Source organism: Pristiophorus japonicus, chromosome 12, assembly GCF_044704955.1.
Source record: "Pristiophorus japonicus isolate sPriJap1 chromosome 12, sPriJap1.hap1, whole genome shotgun sequence".
Lineage (NCBI taxonomy): Eukaryota > Metazoa > Chordata > Chondrichthyes > Pristiophoridae > Pristiophorus > Pristiophorus japonicus.
Window position 1 is genome coordinate 155,531,483 of NC_091988.1, and position 24,044 is coordinate 155,555,526.

General features: G+C 45.3%; 1 protein-coding gene across 1 annotated transcript in view; it reads right to left on the reverse strand.

Annotated features, from left to right (window-relative positions):
• LOC139276880 (uncharacterized) overlaps positions 1-24,044 on the reverse strand; it is a 129,563-nt gene that overhangs the window by 67,295 nt on the left and 38,224 nt on the right. Inside the window, exons 5-8 of the mRNA XM_070894878.1 lie at positions 21,068-21,193; positions 16,490-16,564; positions 12,967-13,140; positions 11,384-11,541 (exon numbers count right to left, since the gene is read on the reverse strand). Of these exons, the coding sequence (XP_070750979.1) occupies positions 11,384-11,541; positions 12,967-13,140; positions 16,490-16,564; positions 21,068-21,193 (533 nt within the window). The remainder of the gene's footprint in view (positions 1-11,383; positions 11,542-12,966; positions 13,141-16,489; positions 16,565-21,067; positions 21,194-24,044) is intronic.

The window sequence follows — 24,044 nt, forward strand, 5'->3', positions numbered from 1 at the left end:
ATTTTGTCTCATCCTGCTGACACCATTTTGTTTTCCTATACTGATAGGATGAGGTATGTACAGCAATATCTACCAGGTTGGTGTCTGTGTTCGAATCCCAGGGGCACTAGGACATCCACATAGTTGTAGGGGGAGGAGCAAAGATTAGCTGGTGTATACAAATTTTAAATTGCTAGCTACACCCTTGCAAGACTCTTCTGATGAAGCCAGAATATAGACAAAGGTTGCTGAAAACACAAGTTTGGAAAAATTCTATTAGTGCTCGAACAGGCATATCAGAACATCTCAAACCCAACACAGTTCTGCTCACCAACCATTTGGCACTAAGAAGTATCTTGCTCAAAGTTTACTCAGAAAATACATGTTTCCCTGACATTACATGTTTCTTAATAGCCCATGTAGGGGCCGAAATTGCCCCTTTCCTTAAGGCCTGTTACCACCACAAATCGGTGGCCATGCTGCAGAGTGGAATGTCTGCTGACTTTTAGTGGAATGGCCGCTGATTGCCCAATTGCCCTCCTGTGTTTTCCCGGCGGTGCCCCGATCCTCCCCTTACCACTCCGCTGCTGCCGATTGGTGTTAAGCGCGTCATCACCGTGCACACTGCCGATCTAACCCCCCCGACGGCGACATTCCCCTCAAAAAATCTTCTGCATGCCCGGTGATGCCAAAACAAGCTATTCCCCGGTGGTCCAGTGAGGCTGTGGCTTTCTAAAATCGTGGTGCGGCTTCCCTTAAAGGGGAGGGTGCGCTGCTGCTGCCATCATTTTTTTTTGTCGGCCAACTGCCATGTCAGCCCGACAAATATGCCCCCAGGTTCGGCCGGGCCACCAACAGGCAGCCTGGCACTGCCTCTTGGGTGCCAGGCTGTTGGCCCGTCCAAATCCCTCCCTGGTGCCCCAGTGGGCCGAAGTTTTCAAAGCATGGAGGCTTTCCCACTTCCGCCCCTCAGTCGCTGTTACCGCCCCCCCCCCATTATGACCAACTTCTGGATCAAAACAAAAAAAAGAGCCGAATGTTGCACAAGAGGCGACCCGACGCCAGCTGCGGTAAAAACATCAGAACGGGGTGGGAGTGCCCAGTGAGTGGGGTGGCAATTTCTACCCCGTAGAATCTTACAGCACAGAAGGAGGCCAAATAGACTGACTCATCTGCGGAGATATATCCTCCTTGGTGGGAACAGGACTAGACCATTCAACCCTCTAGCCTATACCGCTATTCTATTAGCTAATGGCTGATTTATACCTCAACTCCATTTACCTGCTTTAGCTCCATATCCTTTAATACCCTTACCTAACAACCAGGATGCACTTAGTTGTACTGCAGAAATGGCCACAATTCTTCACCCTTTGTCTATGATTGGTCCCCTTGGAGGATAAGCGACACCCTGAAGTTTCACAGGAATGTGTAACTGAAACCGCCCATCCCAAGGTCTCATTGACTTCGCAAATTGTAACTTGATCCACTTTGACTTCCTGAAGTGACAGAGGACAGAGCTCCCCAGAAGACACCAAGGGCCAGCTAAAGTGCCTTACCCCAGCACAAGTGCATCCTTCCCCAGCCCCCCATCCACCCCACCACAGATGGGGAATTGTGTGCGGATTGTTAATAGGTTTATTGGGTATGAAGTGAATAGTGACAGTGTTGTGACTTCTAGATATCATCCACTCCACGATGTCCCTTGTCGGGGGTTGGAAGAATGTGATCCATCTTCCCCGAGTTCCCTCTCTCCTTCCGATCCCCACCCCACCACCCGTGTCTCTCCCCTGCCCACCCACGCCCCACCCCCCACCCCCGTCTCTCTCTCTCTCTCTCTCTCTCCCCCAGTCTCTTTCTCTCTCTCCCAGCTTCTCTCTCTCTCCTTCCAGTCCCTCTCACTCTCCCCCAGTCCCTCACTCTCCCCACAGCCTCTCTCTCTCCCCTGCAGCCTTTCTTTTCTCCCCCCATCCCCGAGCCTCTCCCTCTCTCCCCCGAGCCTCTCTCTCTCCCACTCTTTGCTCCACCCCCCCCAGCCTCTCTTCCCCCTCCCCCCACAGCCTCTCTCTTTCCCATTCTCTCTCTCCCAGTCTCTCTCACTCTCTCCCCCCCAGCCTCTCTCTTCCCCCCAACCCCCCAGCCTCTCTCTCTCCCGCCCCCAGCCTCTCTCTCTCTTTCCCCCTCCCCACCTTCTCTCTCTCTCCACCCCCAGCCTCTCTCTCTTCCAGACTCTCTCACTCTCCCCCCAGCCTCTCTCTCCCAGTCTCTCTCACTCTCCCCCCAGCCTCTCTCTCTCTCTCTCTCTCTCTCTCTCTCTCTCGGACAAATATCACTGGCTGGAACCGGCTCTACACGTTGCCTCCATTGCCTCCGATCTATCGGCCAGGACCAGTTCGAGTAGCAGTTAGAATGAAGAGAGTGGCGGGCGGGGAGAGCGAGAGACGGGGAGATCAGCCGGTGGAAGGGGAGAGAGCAAGCTTGGGTCGGGCGGTGGGGAGGGCGGGGGTGAAGAGATCAGGTCAGCAGTCTCGGGCCTCAGGTCTTGCTTCTCAGCACCACATGGAGGGAATGATTCGGGGCCGGGAGCGGGGTACGGGGACCCGGTGGGGGGGGGGGGGGCTTGACAGTCATATGTCTGTCAAAAAAAGTGCAGTACAAATAGTTACACTGTAACAAATATCTGTCAATCTCAGTCTTGAAAGCTCCAATTGTCCACCGTCTCCAGCCTTTTGTAGGCGAGAATTGCACATTATACTGCCCTTTTGTGTGAAAAAGTGTTTCCTGATTTTGCTTCTGAATGGCCTAGCTCTAATTTTAAGATTATGTCCCCTCATTCTTGATTCCCTCACCAGAGGAAATAGTTTTTCTGTATTTATCCTTTTATCATTTTAAACAACTCGATCAGATCTCCCCTCAATCCTCTAAACTCAAGGGAATACAAGCCATGTTGTGCAAGTGCTCAAGAGCAAGCATTTCTACTTCTGCTAGGACTCAGTGCAACAAAAGGACTTCAGCTACAAGGTTCTGATTTACATTTACCATTCAGATTTTCCACGTCTAATTCAGCGACTGAAGCAATGACAGGAGTTACATCATCTCACAGGTCCACAGAAGCTTTCTTTTCATTCACCACAGTTATCAGGTTTTCCACTGTTACCTCCAAGGGTGAATTGCACAAAATAAAGGGAGGCGAAATTGCCCTGCACCCCTTTTGGAGGCGGAAACATTCCAGAGCCGGGATATATATTGCCTTCGGCTATTGGAGACGCTCCATGTCCAGTGCCACACACCGGAGCCCAGCGTCCCACCGGCAACATCAGCGCTATACGAATGTTCCATGTAGTGTTGACGCGACAGAAAGCCCCTCCCCTTCAATTAAAGGGGAGGGCCATTGCGCTCTCTGCAGTCCCACTGGTGGCTGCCACTTGGCCAAAAAGGATGCTCTTGAACAGGCCAATAGCGCGGCACGCATAACGGAGTGCCAGGCTGCAGGACGGCCCGGCGGCGGAGGTCCGTCAGCTTCGCGACACACAAAGCTGGCGGTGGCATCGGCCTAGCACCATCCTCGCCGCCCACGGGGCAATTTCCCTGCATGGCCGTGGGATTCACACAGCTCGGGAACCACGTCTGTCAATCCGAAGCATGAGTTCCGTAGCCATTGCTCCAGCTGATTACTTGACATGGAAAACAAACCAAAATATAAACACATTGATCGCATCAGCTAAAAGATTGATGGCAATTCTGTACTACTTGAGAAGCTACTGGTAGATGTTGGCCTGATCGAGAACATTGACGTTGGTGCATTTCTTCTCTCAAGGGATTTGCAGGATCTTACGGGGGCATCGTTGGTGGTATTTCTCCCGCGATTTGAGGAGTCTACTGAATATTGTCCACATCTCTGAGCCATACAGGAGGCTGGGTATCACTACAGCCCTATAGACCATAAGCTTGGTGTCAGATTTGAGGGCCTGATCTTCAAACACTCTCTTCCTCAGGAGGCCGAAGGCTGCACTGGTGCACTGGAGGCGGAGTTGAACCTCGTCGTCGATGTCTGCCCTTGCTGATAATAGGCTCCCGAGATATGGAAAGTGGACCACGTTGTGGCCAACACCCCCAGCATCGAAGCACTGACCACACTCGAACAGCTCCGTTGGGCAGGCCACATTGTCTGCAGGTTGGTCACAAGACTCCCAAAGCAAGCGCTCTACTCAGACCTCCTACACGGCAAGCGAGCCCCAGGTGGGCAGAGGAAACGTTTGAAGGACACTCTCAAAGCCTCCTTGATAAAGTGCAACATTCCCACCAACACCTGGGAATCCCTGGCCCAAGACTGTCCTAAGTGGAGGAAGAGCATCCGGGAGAGCGCTGAGCACGATGAGTCTCATCGCCAAGAGCATGCAGAAACCAAGCGCAGACAGCGGAAGGAGCGTGCGGCAAACCAGACTCCGCACCCACCATTTCCTCCAACGACTGTCTGTCCCACCTGCGACAGAGACTGTAATTCACGAATTGGACTGTTCAGTCACCTGAGAACTCACTTTGGAGTGGAAGCAAGTATACCTCGATTTCGAGGGACTGCCTATGATATGATGGTGAGGTCAATGTTAATTTTTCACTGGCCTAACAGAGTGTTTTAATTGGGAATTTGGAAAGAGCGGGAATTTAGAGAAGAGGGGGAAGGAGTTGCTGCTTTTAGCCTAGACTACTTGTAGTGCTTTGTGTTACAGGTCGATATTTAATTTCGCTGCCTATAACTTAATCTAAATCAATTAGGTAGCAAAGAAACAAAACTGCAAACTACATTACTTAAATACAAATTTAATTAAATTTAATTAAATAGAACAAGGTCATATCGGGAGGCAGTGCAGGTGGTGTGCTGCAACTGCAGCATGTGGGAGTTTGTGGAGAGCATTGTGATCCCGGACAACCACGTTTGTAGTAAGTGCCTCGATCTTGAGGAACTTCAGCTCTCAGAGTTGTTTAGCTGGAGTCTGAGGTGCAGACACTGTGGGGCATCAGGAGGCCGTCACACCTCTTAGGTGAGGCAATGGTACAGGTCTAGTTAGTGGTCAGGGACAGGAGGGTGTGACTGTAACTCAGGCAGGTAAGGGGACCTCAGGTGTTCTTATCCTTATCCAACAGGTATGAGGTTCTTGCTGCCTGTGAGGATTTTAGAATTCAGCAAAGGAGAACCAAGAAATTGATAAAGGAGGAGAAAATAGAATGAGAGTAAACTAGCGAGAGACATAAAAGCAGACTGTAAAAGCTTCTATATGTATGTAAAAAGGAAAAGATGAGCGAAAGTGTGTCCCTTACAGGCTGAGACAGGAGAAATTATAATGATTATAATGGGGAATAAGGAAACGGCAGAGAAATTAAACAAATACTTTGTGTCTGTCTTCAGGGAAGAAGATGCTAAAAACCTCCCAGAAATAGTGGAGAACCAAGGGTCTAGCAAGAATGAGGAATGGAAAGAATTAGTATTAGTAAAAAATTGGAGGTTGTTCAGAGAAGATTTACTAGGTTGATTCTGGAGATCAGGGGGTTGACTTATGAAAGTAGGTTGGGTCTATACTCATTGGAGTTCAGAAGAATGAGAGGTGCTCTTATCGAAACATATTAGATTAAGAGAGGGCTGGACAAGTTGAGTGCAGAGAGGATATTTCCACTCATAGGGCAAACTAAAACTCGGGGGCTCAGAATAAGGGGCCGCCCATATAAAAGTGAGATGAGGAGGGAATTTCATCACAGAGGTTTGTAAATCTATGGAATTCTTTTCCCCAGAGAGCTGTGGAGGCTGGGTCATTGAATATATTTGAGGCAGAGATAGACAGATTTTTGAACGATAAGGGAATAAGGGGTTATGGGGAGCGGGCAAGGAAGTTCAACTGAGTCTATGATCAGATCAGCCATGATCTTATTAAAAGGCGGAGCAGGCTCGAGGGGTCAAATGGCCTACTCCTGTTCTTATTTCTTGTGTTCTTGTGTACTGGAGAGATTAATGGAATTGAAAGCCAATAAATCCCCTGGATTTAATGGGCTACATCCTAGGGTTTTGAAAGAAGTGCCTATAGAGATAGAGATAGCAATCTTCGGTTCTTTGTCCAAAGAAGAATTTAATTCCCGCAAGCAGTCTATACTTTGCCTGCATCAACATTCGCAAGCATATCAAGAATGCATTCAATTTATAATTCACTCGGAAATAGCACACAGAGCATAAACTAACCATCAGAAAGGTCACAAAAAAAATAATAATGAATATTAAAAACAATATCTGGACTCAGCATGTAGTCAATATCAGATGACATGGAGTCCACTTTGTAATTAAATGATGTGGGGATAACACAACATGGAGAAACATAGAAACATAGAAACATAGAAAATAGGTGCAGGAGTAGGTCATTCGGCCCCTCGAGCCTGCACCACCATTCAATATGATCATGGCTACTCATTTTTGCAACTTTAGTACCCCGTTCTTGCTTTCTCTCCATACCCCTTGATCTCTTTAGCCACAATGGCCACATCTAACTCCCTTTTGAATATATCTAACGAACTGGCCTCAACAACTTTCTGTGGTAGAGAATTCCACAGGTTCATAATTCTCAGTGAAGAAGTTGCTCCTCATCTCAGTCCTAAATGGCTTATCCCTTAACCTTAGACTGTGACTCCTGGTTCTGGACTTCCCCAACCTCAGGAACATTCTTTCTGCATCTAACCTGTCCAATCCTGTCAGAATTTTATATGTTTCTATGAGATTCCCTCTCATTCTTCTAAATTCCAGTGAATATAAGCCTAGTCGATCCAGTCTTTCTTCATTTGTCAGTCCTGTCATCCCGGCAATCAGTCTGGTGAACCTTCGCTGCACTCCCGCAATAGCAAGAATGTCCTTCCTCAGATTAGGAGACCAAAACTGTTCTGTTCATGTTTTTCAGACAAACTGCACTATTTTTCATCATGCTCACTGCACCTGGCCAAGTTAGGGTTTTTATCAGTGACACTTGATGAATTCAGGTCAGAGTTAGATCTCATTTCTCAATATTAAACACAATACAATACACAAATATTCACGTTACAACTGTAAACAGTATATTAAGCATAATTTGAAACTGTTAAAGCTGGTCTTGGACAACTTCATATAATGTTATTAATCACACATTAAAATGACTCATACATAATAAATGACAATATATTACCGAGGGTGAAAAGAATTTCAGTAATAGAGCAGATGACTGGTGTTCTTTTGCATTATACAGTAACACTGAATGGGACTGTTGCTTGCAGGCAGCAGTTTAGACATTAAAATTATATTTAACCCTTTATCGATGCTTTAAACAAAATGGTTTCAACAATTAGCATTCCAGGCAGTATCAAGTGAGGTTTCCGTCTGCAATAGTATCTTCAGTTTAAGTTGAGGGGAATAACAATTTCAAAATTTGTCAGAATTTTGCAAATAACATTCAGTAAAGATTGTAGGAAAATAAAATATATATAATTCAGTAATTAACAGAGATAACTTCGAGGGAACATCTAACCACAATCAGATCCTCCTGACCAGAACTGACCACTGCAAGAGGTAATACAGTAATGTCACTTTTAAGTGAAAAGACTACAGATGAAGGCTCTTCATTTTACCACAATTGGGAATTGTTGATTGTAGCTGACAAGCAATGAATAATTGTTACATATCTGATTTCTTACAGATCCAGAAGTGTGGGGTTCAAAATGGAATTAAAATCTTCGATAATGAATTTCAGAAAATCTGCATTTTGCACAGTGCAATATTAGTTGCAGGAAAAAATGCACAAATCATAATGTAAAACTGTCGATGCCTGATGCACAATGATTTGCTATAGCTTTCTATACAGATTTACCAAAGACAAGAGTAGACATGAGGCATGCTGCAATGGAAACTTAAGCTTGCTTCCTACCAAGAAGAATAAGCAGCTTAAAACCTTAGGATATATTCATATTGATTAGGCTGTTAGAAAGATGGATAATTAACGATTAGCATTTACATCATTAAGAATTGGGGTATGGATGTCATATTAAATGCTGAGAGGTTGTTTCCCATGGCTGGAGAGACATAGGGTCAAAACCTGCACTTTTGAGCTTATCGCCCAAAAATGGGTGTTATTTCCGGCGTGGGTGTTAAAAAAGGGTTTTCAGATCGCCGGCTTCTTGTCCATTCTCAAAACACCTAGCTTACATTTTTGAAAATGGGCATTATCGCAAGCGATATCAAATGGGCGGTAGCGTTAAATTTTTCTGACCTTCTGCTGTAAAGTGTGGCCATCCTTAGCAACGGCAACGCTCGATTTCCGCGATTCAGGAGGTCAAGGGTCATCATGACATGCACAGAAGAGGAGACAGAGACAGAAGGAGCTCAGAGGCACTGAAAGCGTGTGTGGCTGTGGTGTGCGCTTGTCTGGCTGTTGTGGGACGAACGACGGAGATTCACCAGCAGCAAAAAGCCCACTAAACACCAAGAACATAGTTGGCACTGAGTTTTTGTCCAACAAATAACATAAAATGGAAGAGATGAAGGAGGCCCTGGAGCTGGTAGTCAAGAACACTGGTGGCAGAGGGCTCCCAGTGGTCCTGGAGCACCGCACTGCACCCCAATATGACACACCCCGATTGCCAATCACACGAGAGCCAGCAGCACCTCGAAACTGTCCTCTCCCACATCCATCCAAGCAGCGCTTCGGTTGTCACCCCCACCCCCTCCCCCCCAAATGAAGTATCGCCTGAGGACCTCCACGGCCAGGCGGCTTGGAGTCAGGAGGGGAAGGGGAAGGGGGAGAGGTGGGCAGGAGAAGCGGGGTGGGGGGGGGGGGAAAGAGAGAAAGGGTTGGTTTGTACAGAAATACTGATGATTTTAGACTAATGTTCCGTTTAAATGTTTTTTTATTTAACAAAACCTTGCAGCACATTGGCTCAGATAGCTGCACCATTACACACTGGTGATTCCTTATCAAAGAGTAGAATCACACTTAACTTCAATCAACTTAAACTTTAACTGTCATCAAGATGATGCCCACCATTGATGTATGACCTGCACACCCAGCAATGGGTCAGCCTTGTAAATAACACCACATTTCTCTCAGGTAAAGCAATCATTGTTGACGTAAGGCTCTTGCAGCTATCATGTCACCATGGGCCCTTTCTTGCGGCCTACAGTGGGGCGGGGGAATGGCTTCAGCGTCAGCCTGATTGTCTGGCCCGATGTCAGCGTCCGCCTTCTCGTCCTCCTCTTCCTCTCTCTGGTGAGGTGGACTGTCAGACTCATCAGGCAATTCTTGTCCCCTCCTGATAGCCAAGTTGTGTAGTATGGAGCAGACCACCACAAATTGAGCTACCTGCTCAGGGTGGTATTGGAGCTCAGCTCCTGAGTGTTCCAGGCACCTGAAGCGCTGCTTCAGCATTCCAATGGTTTTCTCCCTGATATTGCAAGTTGCTCTGTGGCTCTCGTTGTTTCGCCTCTCGGCCTTGGTGTGGGTGTCGCGCAGGGTGGTCATCAGCCAGGTGGCAAAGCCATATCCTTTGTCACTAAGCATCCAGCATTGACGTTGTGGCTCATTGTTAAACAAGTCAGATACAGTGCTCTCACGCAGGATGTGCGCGTATCATGGATGCTGCCCAGAAATTGAGCATTCACAGCCAGTATAATTTGCTGGTGGGCAACAACCAGCTGGACATTCGGGAAGTGGAATCACTTGCAGTTCCTGAAAACCTCAACATCCTGAAAAGATGCCCACATCGCGATGTGAGTATAGTCTATTGCTCCCTGCACCTTGGGGAAGTTTGCAATTCTGAAGAATCCTAGAGCCCTCTCACTCTATGCCTCCCTGGTCGTGGGAAGCTGATCAAGTCCCTCCTGCATGCGTACAGGGCTTCAGTGACCTGACTAATGCAGCGATGTGTGGCATGCTGAGAAAGTCCACAAATGTCGCCAGCTGTGGCCTGAAAAGCACCCGAGGCATAGAACGACAGTGCCGCGGTGACTTTGATCTCGATGGACTGTGCAGTACTGATGGTGCTGGCAGGCTGCAGATCTGCCCTTATCAGCTGGCATACCTCAGTGATAACCTCTTTGTGGAAGCGCAGTCTCCGAAGGCAGGTGTGTCGGGAAAATCTAGGTAAGAATGCTTCTCCTTGTACTTGTGGGGGGTGTAACGTCTGGTCCTCCTCATTGTCTTTCACTTCATACATTGGGCACATAATGCAGTGCAGCATTCCTTCGGTGATGTCGAGTCTGCTGCATGTATTTGGTCACCAAGAGAGGGTGAGAAAGGACAGGCCTCATTGCAGTAGCTCTCTGTTTTCCACCGATTGCTCACAAACAAGGAATGTCCCGACGAACACACCTCTTCAATTCCAATCGGTCACAGTGTGGTCAAGATGTTTTTAGAGATGTTCACATCAACTCCGACGACCTGTAGAGTACATCCGAACTCTGCCGAGGTTGAAGCACTGCAGCCTTTTCCAAGGACTCGACATGTGATCTACAACATGGAGTCCATAATGCTGTGATTCATCCCAGTTAGTTCCACTTTTTGTGGGCCGTTTTTTGGGCAGGCGATATTGTGGGTGATACGTGTGCGAGGTGGAGAAATTGACAATGGGCGATCTCCATGGCCGCTAGTTTGAGTAAATATGCTCTTTACGACAAAAAACAGTGGGCGGGCGTAAATATTGAATCACGGCGTTAATTCCATGCGGAAAGTAACACTGGGCGATATTATGGTCGTTGATTTCGCCCATTCTGCTGATTCCACCCAAAAACAGTGGGCGGGTGGTAATATTTTTTCTCGCCATTAAGCACATGGGGAAAGTAACGCTCGGCGGTAAGTTTCCGAAAAATGCCCGCCAGTTTCCATTTTGTGCCAAAAATGGGCGATATATGGGCGTTTTACGCAATTTCAGCAGTGAAATGGGCGTTAAGCAGGCAAAAAAAGTGGAGGTTCTAGCCCTATAACTAAGGGTCATAGACTCAGGATAAGGGATCGGCCATTTAGGACTGCGATGAGGAGAAATTTCTTCGGAATTCTCTACCCTGGAGGACTGTGGATGGTGAATCGTTGACTATATTCTAGACAGAGCGATAGATTTTTGAACACTAAAGGAATCAAGGGATTTTGGAATAGAGCAGGAACATGGAGTTGAGGTGGAAGATGAGCCATCATCTTATTGAATGGCGGAGCAGGATTGAGCAGCCCATTTCTTATGATCTTATAAAACACTACATGTAACAGGAAATGACTTTCACTATAACTCACAACAAAACAGACCTCCCTGGAAAATCAGAAAAACACCTAGCTTTTCAAGCACTACGTGTAAGAATACCAAACACTGAAGAGATAATCACTTAGAAGGAATAGCATTGAACAACAAATGCAGTTTGTACCTATTCCACTTTACTGAAGCAAGGCCTCCTTTCTGCAATTCTAGTTGCCCCTCTTTTATGACACCAGTATCTTTTTGTACGGTATAATTGCCACTCTCAGTTGTCCGATGGGTCTCAAAAATGTTATTTTGAATGACTTGGTTCAGAAGCTGAATGATCTGTAATCAATGTTAAAGAAATGCAAATTAAGTCACCACATTAGATGCAATCGGGACACTGGAGCAAAGACTAAGCTACCTGAAAACTTTGTTAAATGACAGATAAGGCTCAAGACAAGGGATCGTGGTTCATGCAGCAGAAAATAAAGCAATTTAACCAGATCATTCTTTTTTAAGAACATAAGAAATAGGAGCAGTAGGCCATTTGGCCCCCCGATCCTGCTCCATCATTTAATAAGATCATGGCTGATCTGATCATGGACTCAGCTCCACTTCCCTGCCCGCTCCCCATAACCCTTTACTCCCTTATCACTCAAGAATCTGTCTATCTCCACCTTAAATATATTCAATGACCCAACCTCCACAGCTCTCTGGGGCAGAGAATTTCACTAATTTAAGACCCTCCAGGAGAAGAAATTCCTCCTAATCTCAGTTCTAAATGGGCGATCCCTTATTCTTAAACTATACTAGTTCTAGATTCCCCCATGAGTGTAAACATCCTCTCTGCATCTACCTTGTCGAGCCCTTGTCTTTCTCTTAATAAAGCAGGAACTTATTAAACTTACTAACAGATTATAACGTACGGTTTATCAAGTTCAGCTTAAAAGATTAATATTTAGCCAAGTTAGATCCCCAGTTTGTGCTGAATTACCAGATCTCAGCAATGGTGAAAGTAGAGCTTTGATAATTGGGTTCATTAGCCCTGGGCTAGGGAGTGTGAAAAAACAGCCAAGGTTACCTACTCTTGAATACAATTCAATGTATGTGTGTGTGGATACATGCATGTGTGTGTGTGCGTATGTGTGTATGTGTGGATACGTGCATATGTGTGTGTGTGTGTGGATACGTGCGTATGTGTGTGTATGGATACGTGCATGTGTGTGTGGATACATGCGTGTGGACATGCGTGTGTTTGCGTATGCATGCCTGTGTGTGTATGTGTGTGTGTACGTGCATATGTGTGAGTGGATACGTGCGTGTGTGGATACACGTAAGCGTGCGTCTGTGTTTGTATATATGTATGTGTCTGTGCGTGTGTGTATATACGTGCATGTATGTGTGTGCCCATGTGTGTGGAGAATTGGGCACAGCTGCGATGCTTCCACCTTCTCCCACCGCCAAAATGGCCAAATTACCTGCTGGCACCCTGTCTCAGTTAGAGGTGAAGAATGACCACGTGGATGAAGGGCAACAGGCACATGTCAAGCCATATCCTAGAATGAGCCTGCACCTTCAGGAGAGGAAGCGGAAACATTGCAAAGAGGGTCAAGTAGGAAATATATATTCAGCTGATATTTCCCTGTTGAACAAACTAGGAGAGAAAACTGTCTAAAGTGTCTCTTTCTAAACCAGTCAAGCAAAGAGATGTTTTTAAAGTTTTAATTGATGTAGGGTTTGGAGAACACAGAAATATTTGATTATTACCTTTACTCTATCTTCAGCAGAAGAAGCTTCAAGTTCATAATCATGGTGCCTTAAAAAGGAAATGCTGATCTTCTGCCCTTCAGTATGCTCACAGGATTTGATGGATTTAAACGAAAACTGTTTTTTAATAATACCTTTTTCAATATTACACAAGATCCTTGAATTATAGTCAATCTAGAAAGGAAATACATAGTAATGGGATATCAATAAATAGGAATCAATGCAGTCTGTAGCTACAGCAACAATGGTGAACAATTGGAAGACACTGAGGAGGAAAACATTTCATGAGGGAATCAGATCTTAACATAGAAGCAATGAAATCCTGGGGCAGTTATGTAAATCTATTTCTTTTCCGAAAATTTCACATGGTCTCCAAAGTGTTAGCTTTCTATATAGTGGTTTAATCTTCCTTTTTTGCTGTGATTTTACAGTTTTTAAAGAAGCGAGCAGCTGCTATTATTGAGTACAAATGGTTCTTTGATGACACTGGGTGATATGGTTTGGATTGAGCTGTTGGATGTAAAGATTTATCAGTGTGTGATTCTGGTTGTTTTAGGATGAAACTGATTACGAGCTCAGTAAAATTCTCCTGGTGTCCTGGCCAACATTATCCTAAAACTAACACCATCAGAAACAGATTATCTGGTCATTTATTTCATTTCTGTTTGTTTGCGAGACCTTGCTGTGCTCAAATTGGCTGCTGCATTTTTCTACAAATCGTTCAGTGAATACACTTCAAATGTACTTCATTGGCTGTGGACAGCCTACGGTCATGAAACGCACTATATATAATAGCAAGTCTGTTCTTTATTTATACGGCAGGATCATTTTAAGATTGGTTTATATTGTAAGCTGGAACAGCAGAAAAACTCCACTTATGCATCTCAATAAAAGCTCATCGGCCTGAAAGGTTAACTTGGTTTCTCTCTGCACAGATGCTGCCTGGCCTACCGAGTATTTCTATCATGTTCTGTTTTTATGATCTAAAAAATATTATCTGGTCACTTATTTCATTGATGTCTGTTGGGGCTTGCTGTGTGTAAACTGGTTGTGACATTTCCTACATTACAAGAGTGACTACACTTCAAAAATACGTTATTGGCTGTAAACTGCTTTGGGATGTCCTGAGGTCGTGAAAGGATGATGTATAAACAAAATTGTTTCTTTTACTACATACTGTGCATTAATTTTATAAAATCTATTACAAGTACAATGACCAAAATCTGGAATCCTCAGGACTGATTCCATGCCAGTTTTGGGGTTTTTCCGGATTTCAGACAAGAAAATCAATAGTCTGAAATCCGGAATCCTCGACCAAATCCATGCCGGGTTTTGAACTGCAAGGTCCGAAATCCGGCAAAACCCGAAATCATCATGGATTCGGTCGAGGATTCCAGATTTCAGACTATTGATTTTCTTGTCTGAAGTCCGGAATCCTCGATTGAATCTGTGCCATATTTCGGGCTTTGCCGGATTTCAAACCTCGCTGCTCGCCAATTCATGCCGCTCCACCACTCCTCACCGCCCGTGGCTCCCCGGCACTGCGCTTTTTTACTGGTAAGTAGCCTCCTTATTCATCCTACTGTTGGCTGCCTCAAAAATGTCCGGTCTTCGGACAATAATTCCGGACAACTCCATCAGCTATGCGCAAAATGTCCAGTTTTCGGACAATTCCGGTTTTCGAAGTTCCGGATTCGGGATGTTGCACCTCTACTACATTCATTAGAATTTTTCTTAAAGCTGCTTTACTTGATGGAAAAGCATTTTAGAAAAACTGAACTTACTTATCTCCATATTAGACTGTCCTATTTGATTTAGTTGCTAGGTTTCTCGACTCGTAAGTTAAGATCAGTGGCTCAATTGTTTCACCTTTGAACATTTAAAAATCAGACCAAAAGTGGGAACAAACTCAACGTTAAACATGACAGTCAGCCTGACTGGACTGACTGCCTAGACTCAGACTAACTGTCTAGACCAACTGCCTAGACCACTGGTGGGCAAAATACAGCCCGTGGGCCATATCCGGCCCGCCAAGTCATTCTCCCTGGCCCGATGGATGGGACAGAAATAGAACGTGAGCTCGAGCTGCACATTCGTATATCCACTTTCACTTCTCACGGGTCAGAGACAGACCCGAACTGCAGCCAAGGAAAAACCATAGTAATACTTCATTAAAATTAATAATTCGCAAAAGCGATTCTCTCTGGCCCGATCTTAAAAGGATCCATTCCTTGATTCTGGGTCCCAATGGCGGACGTCCGTACTCAGAATGCACTGCGTACTCAAATATGCCCTATCCATTTTAGTGTGGAATCATGGCTGCTCATCTCCAGAAATCTTTTACCGAAGAAAGTGACCAGCAGTGCATCTTTCCTCTCCTGGTATCCAGGGTACGATAGCAGAGGAGTTCTCATCTGGCACCAATTGCGATGGCATCAGTAATCTTTGCAGAGGGGCATAAGGATGACTGAGGTGGGAAATTGATGCTGACACAGTACAGTTCTATTTCATAGCACTAAGTTACAGAGATCAGAAGATACCACAGCATTTTCAACTTTTATCTTTGATTCATTTCTAAGCAGTATCGTATAAATGTTGTGTATGTAAGATAGCATCTGGCTATCTGAATATATGTTTATACAATGTTTATACAATGTTCGCTCTAATTTTTTTTCGCACGCGGTCCCTTTAAATTTGCTGCGCAGCCGGCCACTATGCAGTCGCGCATGCGCAGTATCTCTTCCAGCGGCAGGAGCTAGGGAGCAGCCAGCGCGGGACCGCGCGATTGGTACACGACTGTGCAGCCACATGCCTTAGGGGAAACATTGGTGTGTGGCCCTCATCAGCTCGCCAAAACTTGTTCAATGGCCCTCCAGCCCAAATAATTGCCTACCCCTGGCCTAGACTAACTGTCTGGACTAACTAACTGCCTAGATTTAGCCTAACTGTTAAGATTAACTGCCTAAACTAACTGCTCAGTTTCTCCTTGCTCCAACCTTGAAGATAAATGCATAGACCTTACAGATATAGCGAACTTGATAAATCTATTTGGTACCTGAGCTTGGAAAAAACAAAGATCCCATGTCATTTTGTTTTCATTTACAATATTGCAATCTCAGTGTTAAAGATCTTGATCACTTGTGAAAGCGCTGGGATAGATTTTGACTTTGTGTGATAGTGTAAAACAGGTAATAGTGAATCGGCAGCCTGTGATACATCTCTCTCGATTTTTATTTACATTGATTTCACCTGTTTTATGTTATCACACGAAGTTCAAATCTGTCCCAGTGTCTTCTGTTTGTCCAGGGAGGGAGAATGGACAGAAGAGCAGTATGTCACTATCATCAATCATTTCACGTGAAAGTGACCATAAATGTGGTTCAACACAATGTACATCGTCATCTTAAAGTGTTTACCGATGGAATAAAAAAGGTTGCAAACTGTTTTCATTGAAGATCATGCCCATTTAAGCATTTTAAACTGCCACCTCATATTTAATTACAAAGCAAATTGTTCAGCTTACCGTCAGTACTCTTTTCTGCCTTCTGTATCGGTTATATTTATAGACAAAAAAGTTGCATTGTGTATTTTCAGGCATCTAAACGCAAAGGAAAATGCAAATTGCAAATTAATTATGGTTAGAGGTTGCACAGACAGAGGAGCATCTTGATGCACAGGTTACAGCTGTCCTGTTACAGTCTGCAATAGAGGTCCAGAGCAGTTCTCAAAGTACATTTAAAACAGAAGGAACGGAGCACATCGAAGAGGCCACTTGGGTCCCCTAATTCAGAGGTGCTCAAGCTCTGCATCCTGCGAGGCGACACACCTGTATGCCATGTAGCCTCCAGGGCTAGGTAAAGATTAAATCAAATTTCCCATTAACTTGCAGAATACATTTCAAAATGGTGTTTTGATTTGGGATTTATCCACCTATCTCCTATTCAAACTCCAGCCCATAAAAATGCAATTAGGACCAACCAGCGAATAAGAAAATTAGCCCTAAGGGTACGGAGTTGCTTGGGTTTCAAGGGACAGATTGAGAGCTCGTGGGCTGCAGGTGGCCCGAGCTGCACTTTGACCACTCCTAATCTCTGTTCATCTATTGGCTAGATCCTATCCTATCTTCATCAACATTTATATTATTCTGTTCAAAATGTGTCTTATGCAATGATGCTTCTAACAGCCAATCCCCCAATCCCCAGGCACTGGCCAGGCAGAGCACACTTTGAATTGCACTGCGCCTGAAATGATCTGAACCTGTCTGGATTTCTGTGTCAAGTCATTAGCCTGGGCCAAGTACTCCCTCAGCTCATAGAACTTCTGGCTACTCTCCAAAAGCCACAGCCAGACAGCCTCCTGGCCAGAGGGTGGTTGTGGTGCTCAGTACCTGTAAAGAAAAGGTACTTATTCTTTTCCAGGCTCCATCTTCTTGTTGCCTGTCCCTGTGAACAGGTCAGAGCTGGGTGTAGGGACCAAGGCGCACATTTCCAGTTTCCCCACTGGTGCTAAGGGAGGAAAATAAGGCAGGCGGTCATAGTTACACTTAACAATGGTTTTACACTTACTCATTAGTGTGGCTATGCCAGCTTGGAGCATAACTGTTCCATATCCCTGTCAGGGATTCCCAGGAAATCCCTGGGCTGTGTGCTAGGTCTCCATCTTTTTTAATTTGTTTTGCCTCAGGACATTCTCCTGGTGCAAAGACGAGGAAAGTCAATCCTTTGAGGATAACAAGATCCAACATAGAAAGGTCTATTGTTACTGTGTTCAGCATGTTATATGACTCCATAGTTCACAGAAAAATGTTCCCTCTCATTATATTTTCATCCGTTTTGTGTGACACCACTCCTTAATATGTAGCTCCAAGGTATAGAGCACTGATCATCAGTTATGTATAATGTTCGGTGCAGTGCAAGATTCTTTGAGAAGTACAATAAGGTAAGTTACAACTGCAGAACATTGCTAGATAAAACATGATAACAAGTGCAGTCCTACTGCATGACCATGGGGAACATCACTTGACTTTTACAAGTAAACAAAACTGTGTTATGTGTTGTGCTTTCAGAGTGTAGCGTGGTGTAATGTTAAGATTATGTTATATCTTGCTTTAGTGCAAAGTGTTTTTCGCATTGCATCTACCCTATACACATAGGCTGGAATTTTGCTGGTGTTCAGTGGACGGGATCAGTGGCGGGTCAGCAGTTAAATGTGAATTGATTGACAGTGGGTTGGGAACCTGCTGTCAATTCGTGTACACTTGCCTTTCCCGATGTCGGATCTGCCAGTGCTGAGCAGACCCGACAAGCAGTGGCGAGGGACCCAATTAAAATGATTAGTGACATGTTTAGCCACTTAACAATGGTTTTATACTTACCTTTTGAATTTGACAGTTCGCTCACATGTTTCACGTTGTTGTTAGACCACGTCTGTGAAGCCGAGGCAGGAGGTCAGTGGTCATTGAATCAGCTGATGAGTTGTCAGCTTCAAATGTCACATAAAAGCTCCCACCTTACAGAGATATCTTCCCTTAGCCACAAGCTTTTTTGTCATTGCATTTCCAGATGAGATTCACCATGCTGCAAGTCTTTACACAAGTCTCCATCCAGTCTGACCTCATTACCTCTCTCACCATTGACCGATCACATCTGTCATCTCTACATCACCTGCCATCTATTCCATCAGCATAGGTGCCATTTATACTCTCTTGCCTTGGTCCTCAGAATCCCACCAGATCAGTCCCAACACCAGCAGCACCAGGCACACCAGCAGCACCAACACCACCAAACTTCTCTGCAATCAACTGACACTGCACAGGACACAGGGCATCAGCACCCAACCAAATTTCTACCCGGGAGGCCAGGGATGGCCTCACCATTGCCAGATTTACTTCACTTGATGCTGTACACCCTGGCTGCCACAAGATGCACCAGGATGGCACCACTACACATCATAAGCATAAAGCATCCCAACAATACTCAAGCCATTCCTTTCATAATCATCACCTTGAGGGGGGTACCATAATGCCTCACCATTCACTGCAACTCACTAAGCCACTTTCAAAGGTGCAAGCAAATCTGTCCAAGAATGCAAAGTGTTGAAAATAAAGGTTTCATATTGGACACCACATTAACAGAAACTTTACATGGACATTGCATAAAAACACCTAAGTGCCTATCCTTGTGTGTTGCTAGTTGGTATGATTGCATGAGGTTGAGGATGAGGGGTCGCTGGTGAGATGGAGATGTGATGATATAGATAGAGAGGAATGGGTGGAGGTGCAAGGTAAGTTGGTGTGAGTGAAGCTGTGCAGGAGTAGAATAGGGAAGGCAGAGTGATGGGGATGTGATGAGTGGCACAGCAGGATGAGGTTGAGTGTGGGATTGTACTAACATTTCATGATCTACCGAGAGCAGTGAAAGGTTTGCACCACTGCAGCTCCTGACAACATCCTGCTTGTGCCCTCTTGTGCAATGTGCAACCAGGTTGTGTTGTTCTCCTGGGGTGGTCTCTTCCACCCATCAGAAGGGAAGAGGATCTCCCTGCGTGCTGTGACTCCCTCCATAAGCATATGAAGGGAGTCATGGGAGAGCCTGGGTGTAGTCCTGTGCCTCTGTGCAGTGTTCGTCAGTGTTTGCAGCACCTCAATGCTGTAGAACACTGACAGCAAAACTGTCAAAATCTGCTTTAAGCAAACCGGCTACTGACACGTTATCAGATGACATCATCAGACCCGCTTCCTTTTAATTGGCTGGGATCTCACTGGTCAGGCTTCACAAGCCCCATCATCGTAAAATGACTTGGAGAGAGCAAGATGGAGCCAACAGCGGGCCGGAACCTCGATAAAGACCCCGGCCACCCCAGACTCGCCACGGTTGCCGATATCACGGCCACAGAGTGTGTTTCCACTTGTGGAGTAGAGGAAAACTAAAGGCCATCAATGTAAGGTAGTCATCAAGAAATCAAATAGGGAATTGAGCAGAAATATATTTATCCAGGGAGTGGTGAGAATGTGGAACTCACTACCACAGGGAGTAGTTGAGGCGAATAGTATAAATGCATTTAAGGGAAAGCTTGATAAGCATTTGAGGGAGAAGGGAATAGAGGGTTCTGCTGATGAATTAGATGAGGAAAGACGGGAGGAGGCTCGAGTGGAACATAAACACTGGCATGGAGTGGTTGGTCCGAATGGCCTGTTTCGGCACTGTATGTCCGATGTAATTCTGCGTAACATTGAAGATCAAAAATTGATTCAGAGGATTCATTGAGTTTCCAATAATAGAAAGGAACAGATTATGGCAGCCCTTTTTGAGCTTTAAAATTGTCACTGATTAGCAAGACTGGTAAATAAATGCATTCCAGCGAGGACTTGAGGAGCTCAGTTTTCCCTGACGGTTTCAGGACAGACCGTGTAGGTGTGGTATTTGGTGGTCTGTTACTGCAATCGGGGTGAAGACATTGGACAACTGTGCTTCTTTTAATAAATTAACTCGAGAGGTGCCTTCTATGCTGTAAATTAGAAATCTTGAATGCTTATACCCTTCCCACCTCCAAAGTATCCAAGTGTAAAACTTAAACAACATCTTAAAAAATGGCCAACAGACTTATTTAATACTAACATGAAGCAATATTAAATTGGGTCCAGGGTTTCAGCATTTGCTACCTAACTGAACGTTGAATTATATGCCATTAAAAATAAAGATTAGCATACACCAGCAGAAATATTTTTCTTTCCAAAACATTCTTAATAATGTTTTGTACAGTACAAGATGGTACTGCTGAATAAACACATTGAACATTCAGGAAGATACACTAGTTAGAATGTTTAAGTCCCAAAAGGGTTTGTTCTTGTAATGGTAGGGATGAAGTTAACTATAGTTTTCTTATTTCACTCATTCATATTTCACTGACAAGTATACCCTTCTGTGTTCTACTATTAAGTCATTTTAATGAATCCATTTTAAAATTAAAACTCATTAATGCAGTGTGAGTAAAATTGCTGAGTAAATTGATGACCATACTTTAACTAAACAAAGATTAGTCAGTCAGCTTCAAATCCAATATCTTTTTAATGGCTAATAGAAGAGAATTGCTATTATTATACCTTATCTGGTCTGCTAAGCTCCTGAGGTGTTGGTTTTCCACTTTGTGCAACTTCCCAGGCCTGATCAATGGTAAGCTCTCGATTTTTCACTGCATTGAGTAGCCTGATCTGTTCATCGTTGCTAAGCTATGGTGCAAAACAAGAACACTGAAAATGTTAGTACAGCAACCGATCACAAAAGGTGGAAGAGATAGTTCACACAAACTGCGAAGATTACAGCACAAGTCACTGCTCACTACAAAAACATGGTTACTTTTTCAAATCAATATTTTGTGGATTATTAGAGATATTAATATCCTTAAATACAATGTGATAAGATTACACTGCTAATTCTCTCACGCAGCAAACAGACAAGGAATCTTTGAGTTCATTTGAAGGTGGCAGCTCAAGATGATAAGGCTATTAAAAAAGCATATGGGATCCTTGGCTTTGTAATTAGAGACAGAGAGTACAAAAGCAAGAAAGTTCTGCTAAACTTTATAAACCACTGATTAGGCCTCAGCTGGATTATTGGCCAGAACTTTCCCTACCTGGGCAGGTCCGGTACGGGCGATCGCCAGGGCGGATCGCAAGTCCATTGCTGGTTCCATCCCGCTCCATAAAAGGATTTTACGTCAATACAGCCTATTAAGTCCACCCTGCCCGTTACCTGGTCCAATTAAATGGTGCGGGTCTGGTGACATCATCGATGATGCGTTTTCAGCCGGGATATTTTAAAAGAGCCGTGGCCATATTGAAGTTGACGGTTCATCGATGATAGTACTGTCACTGCACTGCACAATTCCGCTCCTGCTCAGACCAGCAAAGATGACTGCACAGAGGTAGACGGCTGCACCCAGATTATCTGATGACTCCCTCCATATGCTTGTGGAGCAAGTCAGAGTAAGCAGGGAGGTCCGTTTCCCTGTTGATGGCTGGGCGAGGTCTCCCCAGCGGACCAAGGCAGCATGGCTCCAAATTGCAGAGGACGTCAACAGTAGGGATGTGTTCAGGAGGACCTGGGTGCAGTGCCGCAAACGTTTCAATGATCTTTTTAGATCAGGAAAGGTGAGACCAAAGTCACACTCGCCTTCATCCTGCTGTGCCTCTCATCACACCCCTATCAATCTGCCTTCCCAACCCTGCTCCTGCACATCCTTACTCACACTAATATACCTTGCACCTCCATCCATCCCTCTCTCTTTATCTACATTATCCATCTTAGTAGCCACCCCTCACACTCACCCTCATGCTAGTGCAATCATACCAACTAACAACACCCAAGGAGGCCACTTGGAATTACCATACCACTATATCATAGTCAATCTCTAGAGGTAGCCCATCGATTCTTTACACTCATTCCATCACTCTCACTCAACCTTCTCCTCTTTCCCTCCTTGCAGGAAAAGAGCCCACAATAACAGGGAGAGGGAGAGAACTGGTGGAACGCCATCAATGGCTACCCTCACAACAGCAGAGGTGGCTGCATTAGAGCTGTTGGGAGTTGCCAAGCAGCTGGAGCTGGGAGACGGAGAAAGGGGGACATCTCAGCAAGCTGGTGATAGAATTACATATCATATGGCATACATCAGTCACTCATATGGGGACTGATGTCAGCAGCCATTGAATGGTCATCATGTGCATAATGGTATGTGTACCCAATCTACATATGACATATCTAACTCATCTCTTTACTCTCCCACAGGTCCATCAAGAGCCCCCCACCCCACTCAACCCCACCAGTATCCAGGAGCAAGAGGAAGACGACTCCTGAGAGGACCCTTCAGCCTCTGAAGACATACCATCACCAGGCAGAAGTGCATTCAGCAGCAGCGCAGAGATGCACACCTCATGGGTCCCTCATGAGATAGAGTAGTGTTGTCACCTGGTGTCTCGCAAACCACAACTGAACAAGAGCAGATGGTGGAGACAGGGACAGTAGTGGAGTCTCCTCACTGGAGGGCTCAAGATGCTTCCAGCTCTGCTCAGCTGAATGCAGGCGCTGAACCTCGGGGCTCTCCAGAAAGAGACGATCCTGGAGCTGCAGGAACTAGTGTAGAAATCTTTGACAGGTTTTGCGAGTGCAATGTCTGCAAATGTTCAGAGAATGGAGGAGTCGATCTCCAACATGAGCACGATCATGCAGGGCCATCACAGGCTCCAAAATCCAGAGGATGACCGGCAAAGGTGTCTAAGTAGCAGAGAAGTGAGCAGGCCCTGCCTCTACCCCTGCTGAAACCATAGGGGTTGCACCTCGCAGAAGCACATGAAAGAGAAAGATGCCACACAAGTACACAAGTAGATTCACAAGGATAGCCACTTGGGTATTTTATTCAAGGTTAATGTGAAGTTTCAGTTAATGTCATGTGAAGCATAATTTTTTTTTATTTTCAAAACTTTTCAGTCTTGGAGAAATTTGCGTGCACCTTTGTAGGCGGCTTAGTGAGTTGGAGTGAAGGGTCAGACATAACGTTACCTCCAGCAATGGTGCTGACTGTGAAAGGAATGGATTGGTCATTGTAGGGATGCTTTATGGTGTGGCTGAGGGGTGTTGCCAACCTGGCAAAGAATGTGGTAGCCATATGGCTATGATGAGGCCAACCCTGGCCTCCCGGACAGCAATGTGCTTCAGTGATGGTGCCATCTGCATCGAAGGTTCCTCCAGCTCCTGCTTGTCTTCCAGCTGATGCTCCTCCTCTTCCTCCTGCTCCTCCTGCTTCTCCTGTTCCTCCTTCACTGAGAGGTTGTGCGCTCAGTACATTGCTCCTCATGCAGCGCTAATCCTCTAAGCTGATCTATGTTGTGCAGGGCGCAACAGACTACGATGATTCTGGAGAGGGCTCCTTCAGATCTGTCAAGGCATCTGAAGTGCGTTTTAAGTATGCTCTATGACACATCTGGTGGAGATATGGCTTTCATTGTATCTCTCCTGGGCATCAGTATTTGGCTTCCTCAAGGGTGTCATGAGCCACGTCTTCAGTGGTTGGCCCTTGTCGCC